The following is a 21,972-nucleotide window of genomic DNA, read 5'->3' as shown; positions in this document are numbered from 1 at the left end:
AAAATTGTGGCGTATTTATATACATCACTTAGTAAAATTGACTCAACTAGTTCCGTTCCTGGGCGGAGAAAAAATATGGAGTGTCGCCCGCGGGTTCTCAGGCTTTCTGGCTCTGGGTCAGTCCATTGTCTCTGCAGGGAAAGGCCTACCTCCACTGCCACTCCCGTCCCAGTGTTGTGTGCACACGCGCCTCATACGATTCTCTGAGCTGTGTTTGTGAATTGTTTTGTTCCTTATATTGCCATATCTTGTATCTGTGAAGCAGTGGTTCACGTATGGTGGACATAGAGAAAGCTTGTGCCTTAATGAAGCGTCAGTTCATACAATTAAAACGAATGAGGCGAATATATGGGCTTGTGTAATGAATAACCCAGGATGTTACCTGAGAAGAATGGCAGATCACAACTACCTGAATGAACTGACTGACTTGACTTACTTATTGACTGACTTTGACTCACTGACTTGGCTAACTGGCTTGACTAAATTGACTTGACTGACTTATTGAATTGACTTACTGAGCTGACTAACTAATTTGACTGAATAGACTTGACTGACTTACTGAATTGACTGACCAAATTGACTTACTGACTTGACTGACTTATTGACTTGACTGAATTTACTTGACTGACTTAATGAATTGTCTGAATTGATTTGACTGACTTACTGAATTTACAGAATTTATGCATACTCCAGTACAACCATCGACTAGTGCCAGAACCTCTACCATCCACTTCATCCCAGTAGGGTCACAGCATGACCATCCACTTCATCCCAGTAGGGTCACAGAATGACCCTACAGCATGAGTATATACATTTCCCAGAGAGAAACTAGGTCTAATAATAATGATCCAAAATGGGTTAACAGGAGGCTAAAGCATTTAATAGGGGAGAAAAGGGGAATTTATAGGCGCATCAGAAGAGGAGAGGTTAACCTTACTGACCAATACGTTCAGCTTAAAAGAGATGTAAAAAAAGGGATTAGAAAGGCTAAACGTGACTATGAAATTAGAGTTGCTAATGAATCAAAGACTAATCCAAAGGGGTTCTTTCAAGTGTATAGGACGAAGGTGAAGGAAAAAGTAGGACCTCTGAAAATTGGAAATGGACTCACGAAATCGTAATGACACGATTGCAAACAAACCATACCACCGGCGGGATTGAACCCGCGGTCAGAGAGTCTCAAAACTCCAAACGAATCTAATTGTGGCTAGCTGGTCCAGTGGCTAACGCGACGGTCTGGAGTTTTGAGACTTTCTGACCGCGGGTTCGATCCCGCCGGTGGTATGGGTTGGGAATGGACAGCTGACGGATAATGAACTGGAAATGTGTTCCTTATTTAATGACTATTTTTTGTCAGTTTTTACACAAGAAGATGTAAATGAGATTCCAGTAATTAACAATTATTTAGTTCCTAATGTATTTAAATTAACTAATATTACTGTCACGAGGGACATGGTTATTAAACAGATAGACAAACTGAAACAAAATAAGTCCCCGGGACCCGATGAGTTGTTTTCCAGGGTACTTAAGGAATGCAAGATGGAGCTTAGTCAGCCATTAACGAGTGTATTCAATGCGTCCATCCTTACCAGTGTTGTGCCAGAGTTATGGAAGATGGCTAATGTGGTTCCTATATTCAAATCAGGGGATAAGTCCACTCCTTCAAATTACCGTCCAATAAGCCTGACATCTATAGTGGGCAAGTTATTAGAATCAATTATAGCTGACATTATCAGAAGTCACCTTGAAGAGCATAACTTTGATAAATGAATCTCAGCATGGATTCACGAGAGGTCGTTCCTGCCTGACAAACTTACTGACGTTCTTCAATAGAACATTTGAGGCAGTTGACAGTGATAAGGAATATGCTATTGTTTATTTGGATTTTAGTAAAGCCTTCGATAGAGTACCTCACAAGAGACTCTCAAGAAAGGTGGCATCTCATGGTATAGGAGGTAAAGTTCTAGCATGGATTGAGGCATGGCTTACCAATAGAAAGCAGAGAGTTACCATTAATGGAGTGAAATCTGAATGAGAATTAGTCTCTAGTGGCGTCCCACAAGTATCAGTTTTAGGCCCTCTCCTGTTCATAATTTACATTAATGACCTTGATGAAGGGATTACGAGCGACATTAGTAAGTTTGTAATAAAGTTGGTAGAATTACCGATAATATGTAAAGTAAAAGGACACAAGTGCAACTAATGTGACATTTATTGTGGCAACGTTTCGCTCTCCAGGAGCTTTATCAAGCCATTACAAACAATACATGGACACAGAGGGTATATAAAGGCTCAGAGTGAGGTGAATACTAGTGAGGTACCATTCCGATGTTCACTCTGTAATGTAGTAGTAGTAGTAGTGGTAGTGACAAAAGCAATTAATTCGTACATGAGTAAAAGGATATAAAAGCTATTACTTGGGTAACATAAAAATAGGTTGGACAAATATAAACTGGAATGAGGCAGGTTGTTTCAGTGTTCACTCTCTGTGCTTTGTGTAATATAACAGGAGAGACTATGTGATGGCAGGGTTTACTGTTTTCAGGAGGATTCTTGCTAAGACTTCGGAGATGGTGAAGCTGCCGTTGTTTTGTTTAATTGTATTCGAAACAGCGATCAGTGCTGATTCAAGGCACTTGCGTGTGCGGAAATTAGTTTCTTTTATCACTAATTGGGCGTCTCTGAATTTCATAAGATGATTGGTGGAATTTCGGTGTTGTACACAGGCGTTGTTTAAGTTGTCGTTCCTACATGCGTATATGTGTTCATTGAGGCGGGTGTCGAGGTTTCTTGCTGTTTCACCTACGTAGATCTTGTCACAGCCTCCACAGGGTATAGTGTAAACTCCTGCATTGACTGGTTCGTGGTGCTTGGGTTTTGTCCTGGTTAGATCCTTTATTGAAGTGGTAGAAGCGATGGCGACTCTGGTGTTAGCTTGTGAAAGTACTTTTGAGACGTTTAGTGCAACCTGGCTGTTGGGAAGAATTATAACTTTGTTGGGAGCGGTGTTGATGCGTGGAGAATTGATGATCTGAAGAGCTCTTTTCTTGCAGTCTTTGATGAAAAAAGAAGGAAATTGTAACTCAGTGAATGTTTGGTGAATGTAAGTACATTCCTCGTCAAGAAACTCAGGACTACAAATTCGGTATGCTCTTAGGAAAAACCCGATGATGATGCCTCTTTTGGTCTTGGTATCTTGACTGGAATAGAAGTGTGTGAGATCATTTTTATTGGTGGGTTTCCGATAAACTTGAAATCTTAGGTTGTTGTCTACTTTGTGAATGAGGACGTCGAGGAAAGGTAGCTTGTCATTGGACTCTTCTTCTAGTGTAAACTGAATCGCTGGTTCAACTGCGTTGAGCCTTGCCTGAAGATCCCGTACATCAAAACGTTTTGGAGTTATTACGAGGACATCGTCCACGTAACGTAACCAAGTGACGCTTGAAGGGATGATGTTGGCGAAGTGTTCAGACTCTAGGTGTTCCATGTATAAGTTGGCTAGGACGGCACTTATTGGGGACCCCATTCCCATGCCGTAGGTTTGTTTGTAGAGCTTGTTATTGAAGGAAAAACAGTTGAAGTTAACACAGAGTTCAATCAAGTCAACAAAATCTCCGGGAGGTAAAGGAAGATTAAGGTCCTGGTTGACTTTACGTCGTAGAACCTCGATGGCTTTTTTGGTAGGTACTTTTGTGAAGAGGGAAGTCACATCCAAACTGCTTAGTTTCTTGTTACGGATGGAGAGGTTACGGATGCGGTTGAGAAGGTCGCCTGAGTGTTTAAGATGAGCGGGGCTGATGGTCCCCAGAAGGCAGGAAAGATGTTTGGCAAGAACTCCGGCTAGTTTGTGTGGAGCACTGCCTATTCCTGACGTGATTGGTCTGAGAGGAATATTGTGTTTATGGGTCTTGGGTAAACCATACATGTGTGCTGGTTTAGGGTTGCTTGGTAACAAGTACAGAAGTTTCTTCCCTTCTCTAGTGCGTTTGAGTATTTGTCTGCTTTTGTATAGAAAGTCTTTGGTGAGCGTCTCCCACTGTTGAGTGCTGATAGGTTCGTATGTAGATTGATCATTCAAAAGGTCCATCATTTTAGTGTTGTAGTCACTGGTGTTGAGTATGACGACTCCACCTCCTTTGTCGGCGGTGGTGACGATAATGTTGGGGTCGTTGGCGAGGTCCTTAAGGGCAGTGATGTATCTTCTAGGAAGATTAGAAGAAGAAGGTTCACATAAAGCTGCAGTGAGAAGGCCCTGTATATAACCCTTCTGGAAGTTGCTGTCACTGTGTCTATGGTTCCTGGTAACAAGATTGAGTTGATAGTTAGGTTTGCGTATGTTGGTGGTAAATTTGAGTCCCAGACTCAGTGCTTGTTTCTCGTAGTCGGTTAAGGTGCGTGACGATAAGTTGTTTATCAGGGATTCGCGTCCCATATCCTTCCACCGACTGTTAGTGCAGAGGTACTGAAGTTTGCGATTGAGTTTGATCTTCTGTTGGAGGTTAGCTGTGGTGACTGTGCTGAGAATATGCTCAGCAGTGTGTTGGTCAAGTAATAGCTTTTATATCCTTTTACTCATGTACGAATTAATTGCTTTTGTCACTACCACTACTACTACTACCACTAGTGAACATCGAAATGGTACCTCACTAGTATTCACCTCACTCTGAGCCTTTATATACCCTCTGTGTCCATGTATTGTTTGTAATGGCTTGATAAAGCTCCTGGAGAGCGAAACGTTGCTACAATAAATGTCACATTAGTTGCACTTGTGACATGAGTAATTTGCTGATGATACAAAGATAGGCCGTATAATTCACTCTGAGGAGGATATCAATGAACTCCAGGACGATTTGGAGAAATTAATGTCTTGGTCTGAAAAATGGCAGATGAAGTTCAGTGTGGAGAAGTGTAAGGTACTAGCCTTTGGTAATGAAAATAACCCTCGAAGCTATAATCTAGGTGAAGTAGAGCTTGATCATACAGAATGTGAAAAGGACTTGGGAGTCATGGTCAGCAGAAATCTAAAGCCAAGACAGCAGTGCCTTAGTGTGCGCAACAGGGCCAACAGATTACTTGGATTTATCTCAAGAAGTGTAAGTAACAGAAGTCCAAAAGTTATTTTACAGCTCTATACGTCACTAGTGAGGCCTCATTTAGATTATGCTGCTCAGTTTTGGTCCCCTTACTACAGGATGGACATAGACTCATTAGAGAACATACAGAGAAGAATGACTAAAATGATTTACTGTGCAAGGAACCTCCCGTATGAAGATAGACTTAAAGCATTAAATCTCCACTCTCTGGAGAGGCGTAGAATGAGGGGAGATATCACTGAAGTGTATGAAGTGGATGACGGGCATAAACAAGGGAGATATTAATAAAGTACTGAGGGTGTCGAACCAGGTAAGAACCAGAAATAATGGATTTAAGTTGGATAAATTTAGATTTAGAAAGGACATAGGTAAGTACTGGTTTTCTAACAGAGTTGTTGATGCGTGGAACAGTGTTCCCAGTGGGGTGATAGAGGCTAGGAGCTTGGGTAGCTTTAAGAAGAGACTGGACAAATATATGAGTGGGAGGGGCTGGGTTTGATTGGTGTCATTGGGTACGGGAGTTATTTCTTGGGTAGCTTTGGGTAGAGGTCGTTTTGATAAGGACCTGCCTCGCATGGGCCAGTAGGCCTTCTACAGTGTTCCTCCATTCTTATGTTCTTATGTTCTTATGACTCTCCACTCTCTTCAAAATCATCGACTAACACCAGCACCCACAACTCAAGGTAAGAAATACCATTATATCTGTTGCATTTGTAGCCAACAATTACATAATCAAATTTATTTTGTAAGATTTGAAGATTTATTTATTTTATTATTTTATTATCACACTGGCCGATTCCCACCAAGGCAGGGTGGCCTGAAAAAGAAAAACTTTCACCATCATTCACTCCATCACTGTCATTCCAGAAGGGTGCTTTACACTACAGTTTTTAAACTGCAACATTAACACCCCTCCTTCAGAGTGCAGGCACTGTACTTCCCATCTCCAGGACTCAAGTCCGGCCTGCCGGTTTCCCTGAACCCCTTCATAAATGTTACTTTGCTCACACTCCAACAGCACGTCAAGTATTAACAACCATTTGTCTCCATTCACTCCTATCAAACACGCTCACGCATGCCTGCTGGAAGTCCAAGCCCCTCGCACACAAAACCTCCTTTATCCCCTCCCTCCAACCTTTCCTAGGCGCACCCCTACCCTGCCTTCCTTCCACTACAGACTGATACACTCTTGAAGTCACTCTGTTTCGCTCCATTCTCTCTACATGTCCGAACCACCTCAACAACCCTTCCTCACCCCTCTGGACAACAGTTTTGGTAATCCTGCACCTCCTCCTAACGTCCAAACTACGAATTCTCTGCATTATATTCACACCACACATTGCCCTCAGACATGACATCTCCACTGCCTCCAGCCTTCTCCTCGCTGCAACATTCATCACCCATGCTTCACACCCATATAAGAGCATTGGTAAAACTATACTCTCATACATTCCCCTCTTTGCCTCCAAGGACAAAGTTCTTTGTCTCCACAGACTCCTAAGTGCACCACTCACCCTTTTCCCCTGATCAATTCTATGATTCACCTCATCTTTCATAGACCCATCCGCTGACACGTCCACTCCCAAATATCTGAATACATTCACCTCCTCCGTACTCTCTCCCTCCAATCTGATATCCAGTCTTTCATCACCTAATCTTTTTGTTATCCTCATTACCTTACTCTTTCCTGTATTCACTTTTAATTTTCTTCTTTTGCACACCCTATCAAATTCATCCACCAATCTCTGCAGCTTCTCTTCAGAATCTCCCAAGAGCACAGTGTCATCAGCAAAGAGCAACTGTGACAACTCCCACTTTATGTGTGATTCTTTATCTTTTAACTCCACGCCTCTTGCCAAGGCCCTTGCATTTACTTCTCTTACAACCCCATCTATAAATATATTAAACAACCACGGTGACATCACACATCCTTGTCTAAGGCCTACTTTTACTGGGAAATAATTTCCCTCTTTCCTACATACTCTAACTTGAGCCTCACTATCCTCGTAAAAACTCTTCACAGCTTTCAGTAACCTACCTCCTACACCATACACCTGCAACATCTGCCACTTTGCCCCCCTATCCACCCTGTCATACGCCTTTTCCAAATCCATAAATGCCACAAAGACCTCTTTAGCCTTATCTAAATACTGTTCACTTATATGTTTCACTGTAAACACCTGGTCCACACATCCCCTACCTTTCCTAAAGCCTCCTTGTTCATCTGCTATCCTATTCTCCGTCTTACTCTTAATTCTTTCAATAATAACTCTACCACACACTTTACCAGACTTATCCCCCTATAATTTTTGCACTCTCTTTTGTTCCCTTTGCCTTTATACAAAGGAACTATGCATGCTCTTTGCCAGTCCCTAGGTACCTTACCCTCTTCCATATATTTATTAAATAATTGCACCAACCACTCCAAAACTATATCCCCACCTGCTTTTAACATTTCTATCTTTACCCCTACAATCCCGGCTGCCTTACCCCCTTTCATTTTACCTACTGCCTCACGAACTTTCCCCACACTCACAACTGGCTCTTCCTCACTCCTACAAGATGTTATTCCTCCTTGCCCTATACACGAAATCACAGCTTCCCTATCTTCATCAACATTTAACAATTCCTCAAAACATTCCCTACATCTTCCCAATACCTCTAACTCTCCATTTAATAACTCTCCTCTCCTATTTTTAACAGACAAATCCATTTGTTCTCTAGGCTTCCTTAAATTGTTAATCTCACTCCAAAACTTTTTCTTATTTTCAACAAAATTTGTTGATAACATCTCACCTACTCTCTCATTTGCTCTCTTTTTACATTGCTTCACCACTCTCTTAACCTCTCTCTTTTTCTCCATATACTCTTCCCTCCTTGCATCACTTCTACTTTGTAAAAACTTCTCATATGCTAACTTTTTCTCCCTTACATCTCCTTTACATCATCATTCCACCAATCGCTCCTCTTCCCTCCTGCACCCACTTTCCTGTAACCACAAACTTCTGCTGAACACTCTAACACCACATTTTTAAACCTACCCCATATCTCTTCGACCCTATTGCCTATGCTCTCATTAGCCCATCTATCCTCCAATAGCTGTTTATATCTTACCCTAACTGCCTCCTCTTTTAGTTTATAAACCTTCACCTCTCTCTTCCCTGATGCTTCTATTCTCCTTGTATCCCATCTACCTTTTACTCTCAGTGTAGCTACAACTAGAAAGTGATCTGATATATCTGTGGCCCCTCTATAAACATGTACATCCTGAAGTCTACTCAACAGTCTTTTATCTACCAATACATAATCCAACAAACTACTGTCATTTCGCCCTACATCATATCTTGTATACTTATTTATCCTATTTTTCTTAAAATATGTATTACCTATAACTAAACCCCTTTCTATACAAAGTTCAATCAAAGGGCTCCCATTATCATTTACACCTGGCACCCCAAACTTACCTACCACACCCTCTCTAAAAGTTTCTCCTACTTTAGCATTTAGGTCCCCTACCACAATTACTCTCTCACTTGGTTCAAAGGCTCCTATACATTCACTTAACATCTCCCAAAATCTCTCTCTCTCCTCTACATTCCTCTCTTCTCCAGGTGCATGCACGCTTATTATGACCCACTTTTTGCATTCAACCTTTACTTTAATCCACATAATTCTTGAATTTACACATTCATATTCTCTTTTCTTCTTCCATAACTGATCCTTCAATATTACTGCTACCCCTTCCTTTGCTCTAACTCTCTCAGATACTCCAGATTTAATCCCATTTATTTCCCCCCACCGAAACTCCCCTACCCCTTTCAGCTTTGTTTCACTTAGGGCCAGGACATGCAACTTCTTTTCATTCATAACATCAGCAATCATCTGTTTCTTGTCATCCTCACTACATCCACGCACATTCAAGCATCCCAGTTTTATAAAGTTTTTCTTCTCTTTTTTAGTAAATGTCTACAGGAGAAGGGGTTACTAGCCCATTGCTCCCGGCATTTTAGTCGCCTCATACGACACGCATGGCTTACGGAGGAAAGATTCTTTACCATTTCCCCATGGACAATAGTAGAAATAAAGAAGAACAAGAGCTATTTAGAAAAAGAAGAAAAACCTAGATGTATGTATATATATATGCATGTGCGTGTCTGTGAAGTGTGACCAAAGTGTAAGTAGAAGTAGCAAGATATCCCTGTTATCTAGCATGTTTATGAGACAGAAAAAGAAACCAGCAATCCTACCATCATGCGAAACAGTTACGGGTTTCTGTTTCACAGTCATCTGGCAGGACGGTAGTACTTCCCTGGGTGGCTGCTGTCTACCTTTGAAGATCTAAAAAAAAAAGAAAAAGTTGGTTGGCATTTTTGGGGCTCCCAGGAACATAACCCTATTTTTCCCATAAGTTCTTAAGTTTATCTAACATGGACTCACCTGATACTGTGTTTTCAGTAATATAACTACCGTGTTATATAACTTTCTACTGTATATCCCTTTGCAATGTTAAAGTGTTGATTGTTGATTCTTCTTTACATTTTTTATATAACTTGAAAATGATTGGAAACAAGTTCCATTTATGCTTTTTATATTGTCTGTTTGCATTGTAAATTATCAAATTGCATACATGGCATTTAATTAACATTCGGGCCCTTGCAACATTTGTAATGCAGACCTCCCTTATTGAGCACGCCAATAAATTTATTGGCGTCAATTTGGTACAACCTCATGTTGCTTTCATTGAGAACCCCTATTTACTCATAGTAAAGGCATTTAAAATTTCACTTTTTCCTGGACGTGCCCGGTAAAGGGATAATTATTAATGGTGACAAATCTGAATGGGGACGGTCACAAGTGGCATTCGACAAGAATCAGTCTTAGGCACATTGTTCTTTAAAATTTACATTAATAACCTTGATGAAGGAATTCCAAGTGACATAAGTAAATTAGGTGGATGCCACTGAATGTCAGGATTTGCATAAATTAATGTCATGGTCTGAAAAGTGGCAGATGCACTTTGATGTGGAAAAGTGAAAAATCCTAATCCTTGGGAATGAAAATGTCCTTCATATATAAAATAAGTAATGTGGAGGTTGATCATACAGAATGTGAATAAGACTTGGGAGTCATGACAAGCAGAAATCCGAAGCCTAGAGAAGTCTCTAAATGTGCTCCAAAAAATTGAAAGATTACTTGAATTTATATCAAAAAGTGTAACAGGCGTCCAAAAGTTATTTTACAGCTTTATCAATCAAGGGTTAGGACTGAATATCAAAATGGTATACAATACCGACAAGTTGGTAGGTAAAACACATAGGCAACAGTTAGGCAACTTTATTCCGAAACGTTTCGCCTACACAGTAGGCTTCTTCAGTCGAATACAGAAAGTAGGCAGGAACATTAGAGATGTGAAGACGATGTAATCAGTCCATCACCTTTAAAGTCGTAGATTTGAGGTTGTCAGTCCCTCAGCCTGGAGAAGTTCAGTTCCATAGTCAGGACTATAGTCAAGACTATGGAACTGAACTTCTCCAGACTGAGGGACTGACAACCTCAAATCTACGACTTTAAGGGTGATGGACTAATTACATTGTCTTCACATCTCTAATGTTCCTGCCTACTCTCTGTATTCGACTGAAGAAGCCTAATGTGTAGGCGAAACGTTTCGGAATAAAGTTGCCTATGTGTCTTACCTACCAAGGGTAAGGACTAACTTGGATTATGTTGCTTAGTTTTGGTCGCTATACTACAGGATGGATATGGAGGGGTCCTCAGTCAGGGGCCCATTGGTAGCGTGACTCTTGTAGGAAATGGATGCGGCCCTCACATGAAATTATAAATTTACCGTTATGTAGGCTCCACATTGCACAGCGTCAACAAAACCGTGTACCCTCATCACACATTTGACCATCAAATGTGGTCCACTTGTGTAGGAAGGTTGAGGACCACCACATTAGAGAACATACAAAAAAGGGAGACAAAATTATACCACAATATAAAGAATCTCTTACATGAAGATTGACCGAAAGCGTTGAACCATTACTTTCTTAAGAGACATAAACTGACATCAGTGAAGTATGCAAGTGAATGATGGACATAAACAATGTTGATATAAGTAAAGTACTGAGGATATCGAACCAAATAAGAACCAAAAAATAACAGATTTAAATTAGATAATTTAAATATAGAAAGGACATAGGTAAGCGCTAGTTTTCAGAATTTTTAATGAGTGGAACAATCTGCTGATTAGGGTAATAGAAGCTAAAACCTTGGGTAATTTTAAAAAGAGATTAGACAAATATGTGAGTGAGATACTGAGAGATTTTTTTGGAAATGTTAAGTGAGTGAGTGGGGAGTTTTGAACCAAGTGAGAGAGTATTTGTGGTTGAGGATCTCAGTGCTAAAGTTGGTAAAAACGTTGTGGAGGGAGTAGTAGGTAAATTTGAGGGTGTCAAGGGTAAATGAAAATGGGGACTCTTTAATTAAACTATGTTTAGAAAGAGGTTTGGTAATAAGTAATACATATCCTATGAAAAAGAGGATAAATAAGTATACAAGATATGATGTAGCACATAATGAAGGTAGTTTGTTAGATTATGAATTGGTGGATAAAAGGTGATGGATAAGTTTCAGGATGTGCATGTGTAAAGAGGGGCAATGGATATATCGGATCATTATTTAGTTGTAGCTACAGTTAGAGCAGGAGGTAGATGGCACAAAAGGAAAATAACAACAGCAAGAGAGAGGTGAAAGTTTATAAATTAAGGGAGGAGGAAGTTAGGGTGAGATATAATTAGCTATTGACTGAAAGATGGGCTAGTGCATGTATGGGTAGTGGGGGGGGGGGTTGAAGACAGATGGGACAATTTTAAAAATACTGTGTTAGAATGTGGGGTAGAAGTTTGTGGTTATAGGAGGGTGGGTGCAGGAGGAAAGAGGAGTGATTGTTGGAATGACAAGGTAAAGGGTACGATATAAGAGAAAAAAAGCTTATGAGAGGTTTTTACAAAGCAGAAGTGATAAGAGAAAGGCACAGTATAAGGAGAGTAAAAGAAACGTAAAGAGAGTGGTGAGAGAATGCAAAAGGAGAGCAAATGATAGAGTGGGAGAGGCACTGTCAAGGAATTTTACTGAGAATAAGAAAAAAGTTAGGAGTGAAATAAACAGGTTAAGAAAGCCTAAGGAACGAATGAATTTGTCAGTGAATAAGGGACGGAGGAATGATTTCCTGGAAAAAATCGAAAATTTTTGGAAAAAAATGTTTTCTTACCAAAAAAATGTGTATAATTCTGGCAACATGTTTCTTTCTATCATATTTTTAAGTATCTTTTCCCATAAATGTTATTTTTTTTCTTGCTCTCATCAAGAGGACATGATGCCAATTCGTGTCTTTTTTTTTTACTCCAGAAAATGCAATTTTTATGATTGTTTCATTCCAAATACACTACATGGCATCTTTGTGGACTACACATTAATGCTCAGAGTGAAAGAGCTGCTCAGTCGCCTGTGGGTTGCCGACAAGCATGGAGGAGTGTGGTGTGCCGACATTTGGCACTTGTGTTGTGCATCGAGACCATTACATTTCAATGATCAACAGTAATCCACCATCATGTTGACATTCCATTTGCCCTGGTATTGAGTTTTCATGGTGCAAATATCCTGATGGAACCGCTCTCCTTGTTCTTCACTGTAGTCCCCACAACTGTTGGAAAAATAGTCAAGATGCAAATACAAAAAATGCATCTTCACACTTATTCTTGACTCAAGTTCTTGGAAATCTGAAATCAAGTATTGGATCAATTTTTCATTTTCGGGGGAGCACCTGTTTCCCAGGAAGTTGTGGACAATTTGCCTGAATGAAAACCAGACATTAACCTCGACACCTGCTAATGCTTCATCAGAATGCTTGTCCTTCATGAATTCCCGAATCTGAGGGTCAACAAAGATTCCTGCCTTTAGCTTGCCTTCACTTATACGAGGAAACTTTGACTCCAGGTACTTGAAAGTAGTTTCATTCTTGTTCAAGGCCTTTACAAAATTTTCATAAGCACTAATTTCATGTGGAGTGACGGCAGCAAAATTTTCTTGAGGTCAACTAGTAGCACAGTTTTTGCGTTGTGATTTCTGAGTAAGAAGCTTGTTCTTGGTGGCCAGTCTTTTTGTTCATGGTGCTGACTGCCTGCCCCACTATCCCTAAGACACAGAAAACAGGGATTGGTGTATCCTCCTTGAAGACCTAGTAGGAGAGCAATAATTTTTAAATCACCACACTTGAGAAAATTGTGATTCTGGTACTTGATTGCAGATATTAGTGACTACATATGTGCGTAAGTTTCTGACATTTGGACACTTTGGTCAATTGGTACAGATGCAGCTGTGTTGCCAATGTAGAGAAGTACAGCCTTAAAACTTCTTTTAGAAGAATCAATGAAGAGTTACCATTCATCTGCTTTGTGTGACATCCCCATGTGTTCAATAATGCCAGAAATATTTGAACAGAAAATTAAAAATTCCTCTTTGTCAAAGAACTGGGCGAATTTCTCTTGAAGATGGCGGTATCAAGCGAATATTGTTCCAGGAGCTAGAAGCTTGTGGTCCTTCAGTCTAGAGCCAAGTAACTATGCACTTTCTTTTGGAAGGTTAAGGTCTCTCACCAAGTCATTGAGCTCAACTTGGTTGAAGGGTTTGTGATCGTCATTTGTTGGTGGTTCATAGTCTACTTCCATCTCCTTAGAATAACTGGTATCAGACTCTGATGAGATGTGTCATGTCTCAGGTGGCACAGGTACAGGAATATCTTCAGTGTGGAACAGACGTTATTGCTGAAGGAAAATTTGGTTACATTATGCGATCTTTAGTCTTCTTGTTTAATCCAGCTACTTTAGTCATACAAAAGTAGCAGTCATCGTGGTGGTTCATCAGCTCCCGCCATATCATTGGTACTCCAAAGAGCATACATTTAGGTTTTCTAACTGACCACATTAGGAGCTTACTGATACAACTCTTTGTGTGGTGCAAATGGTTTGTCCTGGTCTTTAAGTCTGCAGCCAAAATAAGCAAAGTAGCAGCGCTTCAATAAAGGAGTAATGTTGCTCCAGGAATCTGTAGGTGTGAATTGCCCGCAGACATAGCAAAATATGTCTGGTGAATTTATACAGCCTCTAGACATATTAATAATCTGAAAATTATGAAAAATACATTAGATTTAACATTTAAGCCAATATCAAGTAAACCTTTTAATTGTTAATATACCACTTTCTCATTGACTTATGTTATAAGAAAAGTGAAAAGTAACGGTTCCTTATAACTTGACAACCTGATGTGATAGAGATGAATAAAAAACACAATGAATCACTGTTTCCCATATATATACCGAAAAAGATACAATAGAGTCAATAAAAAAAACCGTGCAGACCAGTGTTATTAACCTTTCAACACTCGTTTTGCGAAAACTAGTTGTATTAATGTCATGATTTTTGTACACATTATTGAGGAAAGATGGATCTACTCAGTGGTAATGGGGATTTACGATATTTTTTAATCGTGTTGTTTTTATTGATTTTTCTCCCCCAAAAAAATCCTTAAGAAAAACTCCAACACTTTTTATTATGCAATCTACTGACATATCGCTCAAACTTTGGTAGTCAGAGAATTATTTAGACCTTCATCCTTCTTCTGAAGTCAACTAGAACATTATACATTTTACCAATTTTGTAAAAAGGGCAGAGTTTTATGCCCTATAGAATAGGGCACTATTTATTTTTTCTATCTTTTAAGGCAAAAATTCACTACAAACATGGTGTGCAGGTTTCAAATGCTGCTTAAGTAGCAGTAAAAGTTTCATTTAAAATGGATAAAAAAAATCTGTTTCTTCCTTCCCCCCACTTTTAAAAACAGAGTAGAGGAGTTAATAGATGGGGAACTGGAGGAAATGGGTAGGTGGCGGGAATATTTTGAAGAACTTTTATATGTTCATGAAGAAAGGGAGGTATTAATTTCATGCACTGGCCAGGGAGGTATACCATCTTTTAGGAGTGAAGAAGAGCAGGATGTGAGTGTGGGGGAGGTGTGTGAGGCATTACGTAGAATGAAAGGGGGTAAAGCAGCTGGAACTGACTGGATCATGACAGAATTGTTAAAAGCAGGGGAGGATATTGTGTTGGAAAGGTTGGTATTTTTGTTTAATGAATGTATGAAAGAGGGGAAGGTAGCTAGAGATTGGCAGAGAGAGTGTATAGTTACTTTACATAATGGGAAGGGGGACAAAAGAGATTGTAAAAATTATAGGGTAATAAGTTTACCGAATATTCCAGGTGCGTTTCACCTGATAAGAAAGAATTAAAAGTAAGATGTAAAGCAGAATCACAGATTACCAAGGAGGCTTTGGGAAGGGTCGGGAGTGTGTAGACCAAGAGTTTACAGTGAAGCATATAGATTAACAGTATTTAGATAAGGATAAAGAGGTTTTCGCTGCATTTATGAATTTGAAAAAGGCATATGATAGGTTGGATAGAGGAGCAATGTGGCAGATGTTGCAAGAGAAAGGAATAGGTGGTAGGTTATTAAAAGCAGTTAAGAGTTTTTACAAGGGTATTGAGACTCAGGTTAAAGTATATAGGAGACAAAGATATTATTTCCCAGTAAAAGTAGGCCTGAGACAGGGATGCTTGATGTTATCATGGTTGTTCCATATATTTATAGATAGGGTTGTAAGAGAAGTGAATACTCAGGTGTTATTAAGAGGTGTGGGATTAAGAGATACAGAATCTAACACAAAGTGGAAGTTGTCACAGATGCTTTTTCCTGATGACATTGTTCTTTTGGGAGATTCTGAAGAGAAGTTGCAGAGGTTGGTGAACGAGTTTGTAAGGGTATGCAAATGAAAGAAATTAAAAGTGGACATAGTTAAAAGCATGGTGATGAGGATAACAAAAAATTTAGGTAATGAAAGATATATCTGATTGAAAGAAGAGAGTATAGAGGAAGTGAACGAATTTGGATATTTGGTATTGGACTTGTCAGCAGATGGATGTAGGAAAAGTTGGAGAGAGGGGGTAAAGGAGGTTTAGTGTGCAAGAGGCTTTGACTTCCAGTAAGTGTGCATGAGTGTGTTAGGAGCGAAATAACATTTATGAACAAATTCAAGGAAACCGGTTAGCCATACTTGAGTCCTGGAGGTGGGAAGCATTATGCCTGCAGGAGGAGTGGAGATATGATGCAGCTTTTAACTGTAGTGTAGGTGCTCCTATGGCAGACAGTAATGGAATGAATGATGATGAAAGTGTTTCTTCCTTTTTGGGTCACTTGATGTGTTACTAAAAAAGAAAACGGGAAATGAGGTAAACAAACAATTTAGTCCATCAAACCAGACAACAGCTGTTGCAAAGACTCCAGGTTAACAGTATACATCAAAGAGAGAGAGAGAGAGAGCAACCAGAGTGAGAATATGTGGACATAAACATGGCAACAATACCCACCAAAGTGAGTGCTGTCCGAGTAAGAGAATGATGATATGTACATGTCAGCAACACTCATCAGAAAAAGGGTAGTCTAGGTAATAATATGATGAAATATACAAGCCAACAGTTTTCATCCGAAAGATTGCTGTTTAGTTCCAGACAAAAGTGACGAGGAAAGTTTTTCCTATATAATGCCAACAGCCATTGTGTAAAAGACACCTATACAACGTTAAGACAAGAAATTCGTTAATGGGACATATTTACTTTTAATACACAAATTGGAAATTGAAAGTTTCAGGGGATCCGTTTTCTATTATCAAGTTTTGAGTCAAGAACCCAAGCGTAGGCTAGTGTTAATATAATTTGTTAATCTCCATAGAGGACATAATTTACGAAAATTTCTCGAGGACCTATAGTTCACTTCAGACATTTATTTGTTTATAAAATTATAAAACTGGAAAGGCAAAAATAAAGAGAGAAATAAATGAGAGAACATTATGAGGTGTACAAGTTATTTCCCATCTGTGATTATGTGGAACTTTGAATTTATTGGGAGGAGATATAACTGCTGTTTCATGACAACACTTTTTTTTTTTTTACACAGGGTTTGACAAGGTTAAGGATCCCTAGCTTTATTGACAGTTATTTACAGGTTAAGGATTCCTAACTTTATTGGCAAGCTAAGAGCTGTTACCTGCATCAGCTCATTTGAAAGCATTTTTATTGTTATGAGACATACAAGTAGGAAACAGGATGAAGTTGGATTATTCAAAATCATAAAATGTCCAAGAAATGAAACACATGCAAAGCAAAGGTGATAACAGAGAGAAAAATAGCACATGAGAGATGAAGCAGGAAATCAGGTAGAAGATCATGGAACAGCTGTACAAAGATGTGGAAGACGCTTAGAAAAGCTTAAGAGGCCTATGCAGAGCTTAGGACAGAGTCAGGGTATAAAGTTAACAGAGAACTCACCTACATGGAAGCACAGCTGTGGAGCCCACTACAGCAGTCTGGGGGGTGGGTTGGGTAGCAAAGTGCTGTGCCCCTTCTCTGCCCAGGGTCTGCACGGCTGAGCCGCCCATGCCTGGGCCGAGAGGCACCTCCTTCGTTGATACAGGAGTTGCTGTGCTCCCCACCTGTTGGGTAATGCCTGCCTCCCACATAGCACTGACGCTCACGTGGGCCCACATGCACCACATCACCCACGCCCACACCCACGAGATCCACCACGTGAACATCGCCTGTTGGATAAACGAAATATGTTAATATGAGTATATTAGGGATAGGACGGCTCCAAAAATTTTGCCGATACCGATACTCAAGTTTCGGCCGATACATATACCGATACTTTTCCTATAATTATTTTAATTTTAATATTATGATAAATACGTTCAATATATACAGTAAGGCAGAGTTTATTCCCCAATAAGCACTAAATAACACAGGAAAGTTCAATATTAAATAACTTAATTTCTCTGAAATAACAATATCTTCACAAAAACTCCTGTGAGGTTTATAAACTAAAGAAATTAAATAAATCTGACTCAACATATTTGGTGCTCTGATGTTAAGTAACAGGAAATCTTATAAGAGAACAAATCTCATTAATTTTCATTTATAATAAACGTGAAACAAAATTATCCAACATTCATAATATTTTAATTATTTTTGAATACTGAAAAAAATAGCTGGAAACTGAAATTTAAAAATCAAAGTTTAAAACTTGAGCAAAACTTTTAATATTAAAATGAATAAACAGACGTATTTCCATTATACAATTAAAAGTTTTCTAAACTTTGAAGTAAATGATGAAAAATAGAAAAACTTTCATTTTTCTAATTCTTGAAATTAAAAATAATCCAAATACCTAGTTAACACTGACATTTTTAGTTGTGAGAATCTTGGATCACTCACAACTGTCTTGATGAATGTTGCAAATATTATGATTGACACTATTTCTGACAGAAGACAATTTCTTTCACTAAGACGAAGAAATACTTTGCCAGAGTTTCTACAGTCTTCCTTTTTTGTGTTTTATAACCATTACATTCCAAAGGCTCTTTTTTTTTTATTCACAAAAACGATATAACATTAAGTTTATTACACCTGTTAGGTTAATATTTATTGTTTTATTAACACATCGGCCGTTCCCCACAAAGGTAAGGTGGGCCGAAAAAGAAAAACTTTCACCATCACTCACTTCATCACTGTCTTGCCAGAGGCGCGCTTACACTACAATTATAAAACTGCAACATTAACACCCCTTCTTTAGAGTGCCGGCACTGTACTTCCCATCTCCAGGACTCAATCTCGGCATGTTGATTTCCCTGAATCCCTTCATAAATGTTACCTTGCTCACACTCCAACAGCACGTCAAGTATTAAAAAACATTTTTCTCCATTCGCTCCAGTCTAACATGCTCAAGTATGCTTGCTGGAAGTCTCGCATACAAAACATCCTTTACTCCTTCCATCTAACCTTTCCTAGGCCGACCTCTACCCCGCCTTCCCTCCACTACAGATTTATATACTCTCGAATTCATTCTATTTTGTTGCACCCTGTCTACATGTCCGAACCACCTCTACAAACTCTCCTCAGCCCTCTGGGTAATAGTTCTGAGAATCCCACACCTAATTTCGAAACTATGAATTCTCTGCATTACATTCACACATCTCAGACATGACATCTCCACTGCCTCCAGCCTTCTCCTTGTTGCATCATTCACCACCCATATAACAGCATTGGCGTAACTATACTCTCATACATTCCCCTCTTTGCTTAAAAGGACAAAGTTCTTTGTCTCTACAGACTCCTCGGTACACCACTCACCTATCTCCAATCGTCAATTCAATGATGCACCTGATATTTCATAGACCCAACTGCTGACACGTCCACTCCTAAATATTTGAATTCATTCACCTCCTCCATACCTTCTCCCTCCAATTTAATATCCAATCTTTGTTACTTAATTTATTTGTTATCATCATCACCTTACTCTTTCCTATATTCACTGTCAATGTTCTACTTTTACATACCCTACCAAACTCATCCACCAACCACAGCAACTTCTCTTCAGAATCTCCTAAAAGTGCAATGCCATCAGCAAAGAGCATCTGTGACAACTCCCATTTTGTGTTAGATTCTTTATCTTTTAACCCCACACCTCTTGCCAACACTCGAGTATTCAATACTCTTACAACCCTATCTATATATAATTTTAACATTCATGGTGACATCACACATCTTTTCCTAAGGCCTGCTTTCATTGGGAAATAATTTCCCTTTCTCCTACATACTTTAACCTGAGCCTCACTATCCTCGTAAAAGCTTTTCACTGCTTTCAATAACCTACCTCCTATTCAATACATTTGCAACATCTGCCACATTACCCCTCTATCCACCCTATCATATGCCTTTTCCAAATTCATAAATGCCATAAAAACCTCTTTACCCTTATCTAAAATTCTGTTCACCTTTATGTTTCACTGTAAACACTTGGACTACACTCCCTCTACCCATCCTAAAGCCTCCTTGTTTATCTGATATCCTATTCTCCGACTTACTCTTGATTCTTTCAATAATAACTCTACCATACACTTTACCAAATATACTCAGCATGCTTATTCCCTTACAATTTTTGCGCTCTCTTTTGTCCCCTTTACCTTTATACAAAGGAATTATGCATGTTCACTGCCAATCCCTAAGTACCTTACACTCTTTCATACATTTATAAAATGAAAGCACCATCCGGTTCAAAACTATATCTTCACCTGTTTTTAACATTTCTGTCTGTGTCCCATCAATCCCGGCTGTCTCGCCCCATTTCATTCTACCCACTGCCACACGATCTTCCCTCACACTCACAACTGTCTCTTCCTCACTCCTACAAGATGTTTTTTCTCCTTGCCCTATACACGAAATCACAGCTTTCCTATCTTCATCAACATTTAACAATTCCTCAAAATATTCCATCCATCTTCTCGATGCCTCTAACTTTCCATTTAATAACTCTCCTCTCCTATTTTTAACTGTCAAATCCATTCGTTTCCTAGGCTTCTTCAACTTATTAATCTCACTTCAAAACTTTTTCTTATTTTCTACAAAATATGTTGATAACATCTCACCCACTCTCTCATTTGCTCTCTGTTTACATTGGTTCACCATTCTCTTAACCTGTTTTTCTCTCCATATACTCCTCCCCCGTTGCATCACTTCTACTTTGTAAAAACCTCTCATTTGCTAACTTTTTCTCTCTTACTATTCTCTTTACAACATCATTCCACCAATCACTCTTCTTCCCTCCCGCATCAACTTTCCTGTAACCACAATATTCTGCTGAACACTCTAACACTACATTCTTTAACCTCCCCCATACATCTTCAACCCAATTGCTTATACACTCACTAGCCCATCTTTCCTCCAGTAATTGTTTATATCTTTTGCTAACTGCCTCCTCCTTTAGCTTATAAACCTTCACCTTTCTCTTATTTGCTGCTTCCATTTTCTATGTATCCCATCTACCTTTTACACTCACTGTAGCTACAACTAAAAAGTGATCTGATATATCTGTGGGCCCTCTATAAACATGTTCATCTTGAAATCTACTCAATTGTCTTTTATCTACTAATATCTAGTCCAACAAACTACTGTCATTACACCCTACATTATATCTTGCATACTTATTTGTCCTCTTTTTCTTAAAAAATGTAATATCTATAACCAAACTTCTTCCTATATGAAGTTCAGTCAAAGGGCCCCATTATAATTTAAACCTGGCACCCAACACTTACCTACCACACCTTCTTTAAATGTTTCTCTTACTGTAGCATTTAGGTCCCCTACCACAGTTACTCCCTCACTTGGTTTAGAAATTCATACACACTCGCTTAACATCTCCCAAAATCTCTCTCTCTCTCTCTCTCTCTCTCTCTCTCTCTCTCTCTCTCTCTCTCTCTCTCTCTCTCTCCTCTACACTCCTCTCTTCTCCATGTGCATACACACTTATTATGACCCACTTTTCGCATCCTACCCTTATTTTAATCCACATAATCCTTGAATTTATACATTTATATTCCCTGTTACCCTTCCACAACTGATCCTTCAACATAATTGCTACCCCTTCCTTAACCCTAACTCTCTCAGATACTCGTGACTTAATCCCATACATTTCTCCCCACTGAAACTCACCCCCTTCAGTGTTGTTTCGGTTAGTGCTAGGACGTCCAACTTTTTTTCATTCATATCATTAGCAATCATCTCTTTCTTGTCATCCACACTATATTCACACACATTGAAGCATCCCAGTTATATAAAGTTTTTCTTCTTCTCTTATTTAGTATTTTCTACAGGACAAGGGGTTACTAGCCCATTGCTCCTGGCATTTTAGCCTCCTCATATGACATGCAAGAATTATGGAG

The 21,972-nt window shown here is 39.2% G+C and overlaps 1 protein-coding gene across 1 annotated transcript in view; it reads right to left on the bottom strand.

Annotated features, from left to right (window-relative positions):
• The window catches only part of LOC128685431 (irregular chiasm C-roughest protein-like), a 399,092-nt gene extending 378,036 nt beyond the window's left edge, over positions 1 to 21,056 (bottom strand). Inside the window, exons 1-3 of the mRNA XM_070085947.1 lie at positions 20,960 to 21,056; positions 19,591 to 19,637; positions 17,532 to 17,796 (exon numbers count right to left, since the gene is read on the bottom strand). Of these exons, the coding sequence (XP_069942048.1) occupies positions 17,532 to 17,796; positions 19,591 to 19,637; positions 20,960 to 21,056 (409 nt within the window). The remainder of the gene's footprint in view (positions 1 to 17,531; positions 17,797 to 19,590; positions 19,638 to 20,959) is intronic.
• Between the last annotated feature and the right edge of the window lie 916 nt (positions 21,057 to 21,972).

Source organism: Cherax quadricarinatus, chromosome 1 (genome assembly GCF_038502225.1).
Source record: "Cherax quadricarinatus isolate ZL_2023a chromosome 1, ASM3850222v1, whole genome shotgun sequence".
NCBI classification, from domain to species: domain Eukaryota; kingdom Metazoa; phylum Arthropoda; class Malacostraca; order Decapoda; family Parastacidae; genus Cherax; species Cherax quadricarinatus.
This window is presented reverse-complemented; position numbering and strand designations above follow the sequence as displayed.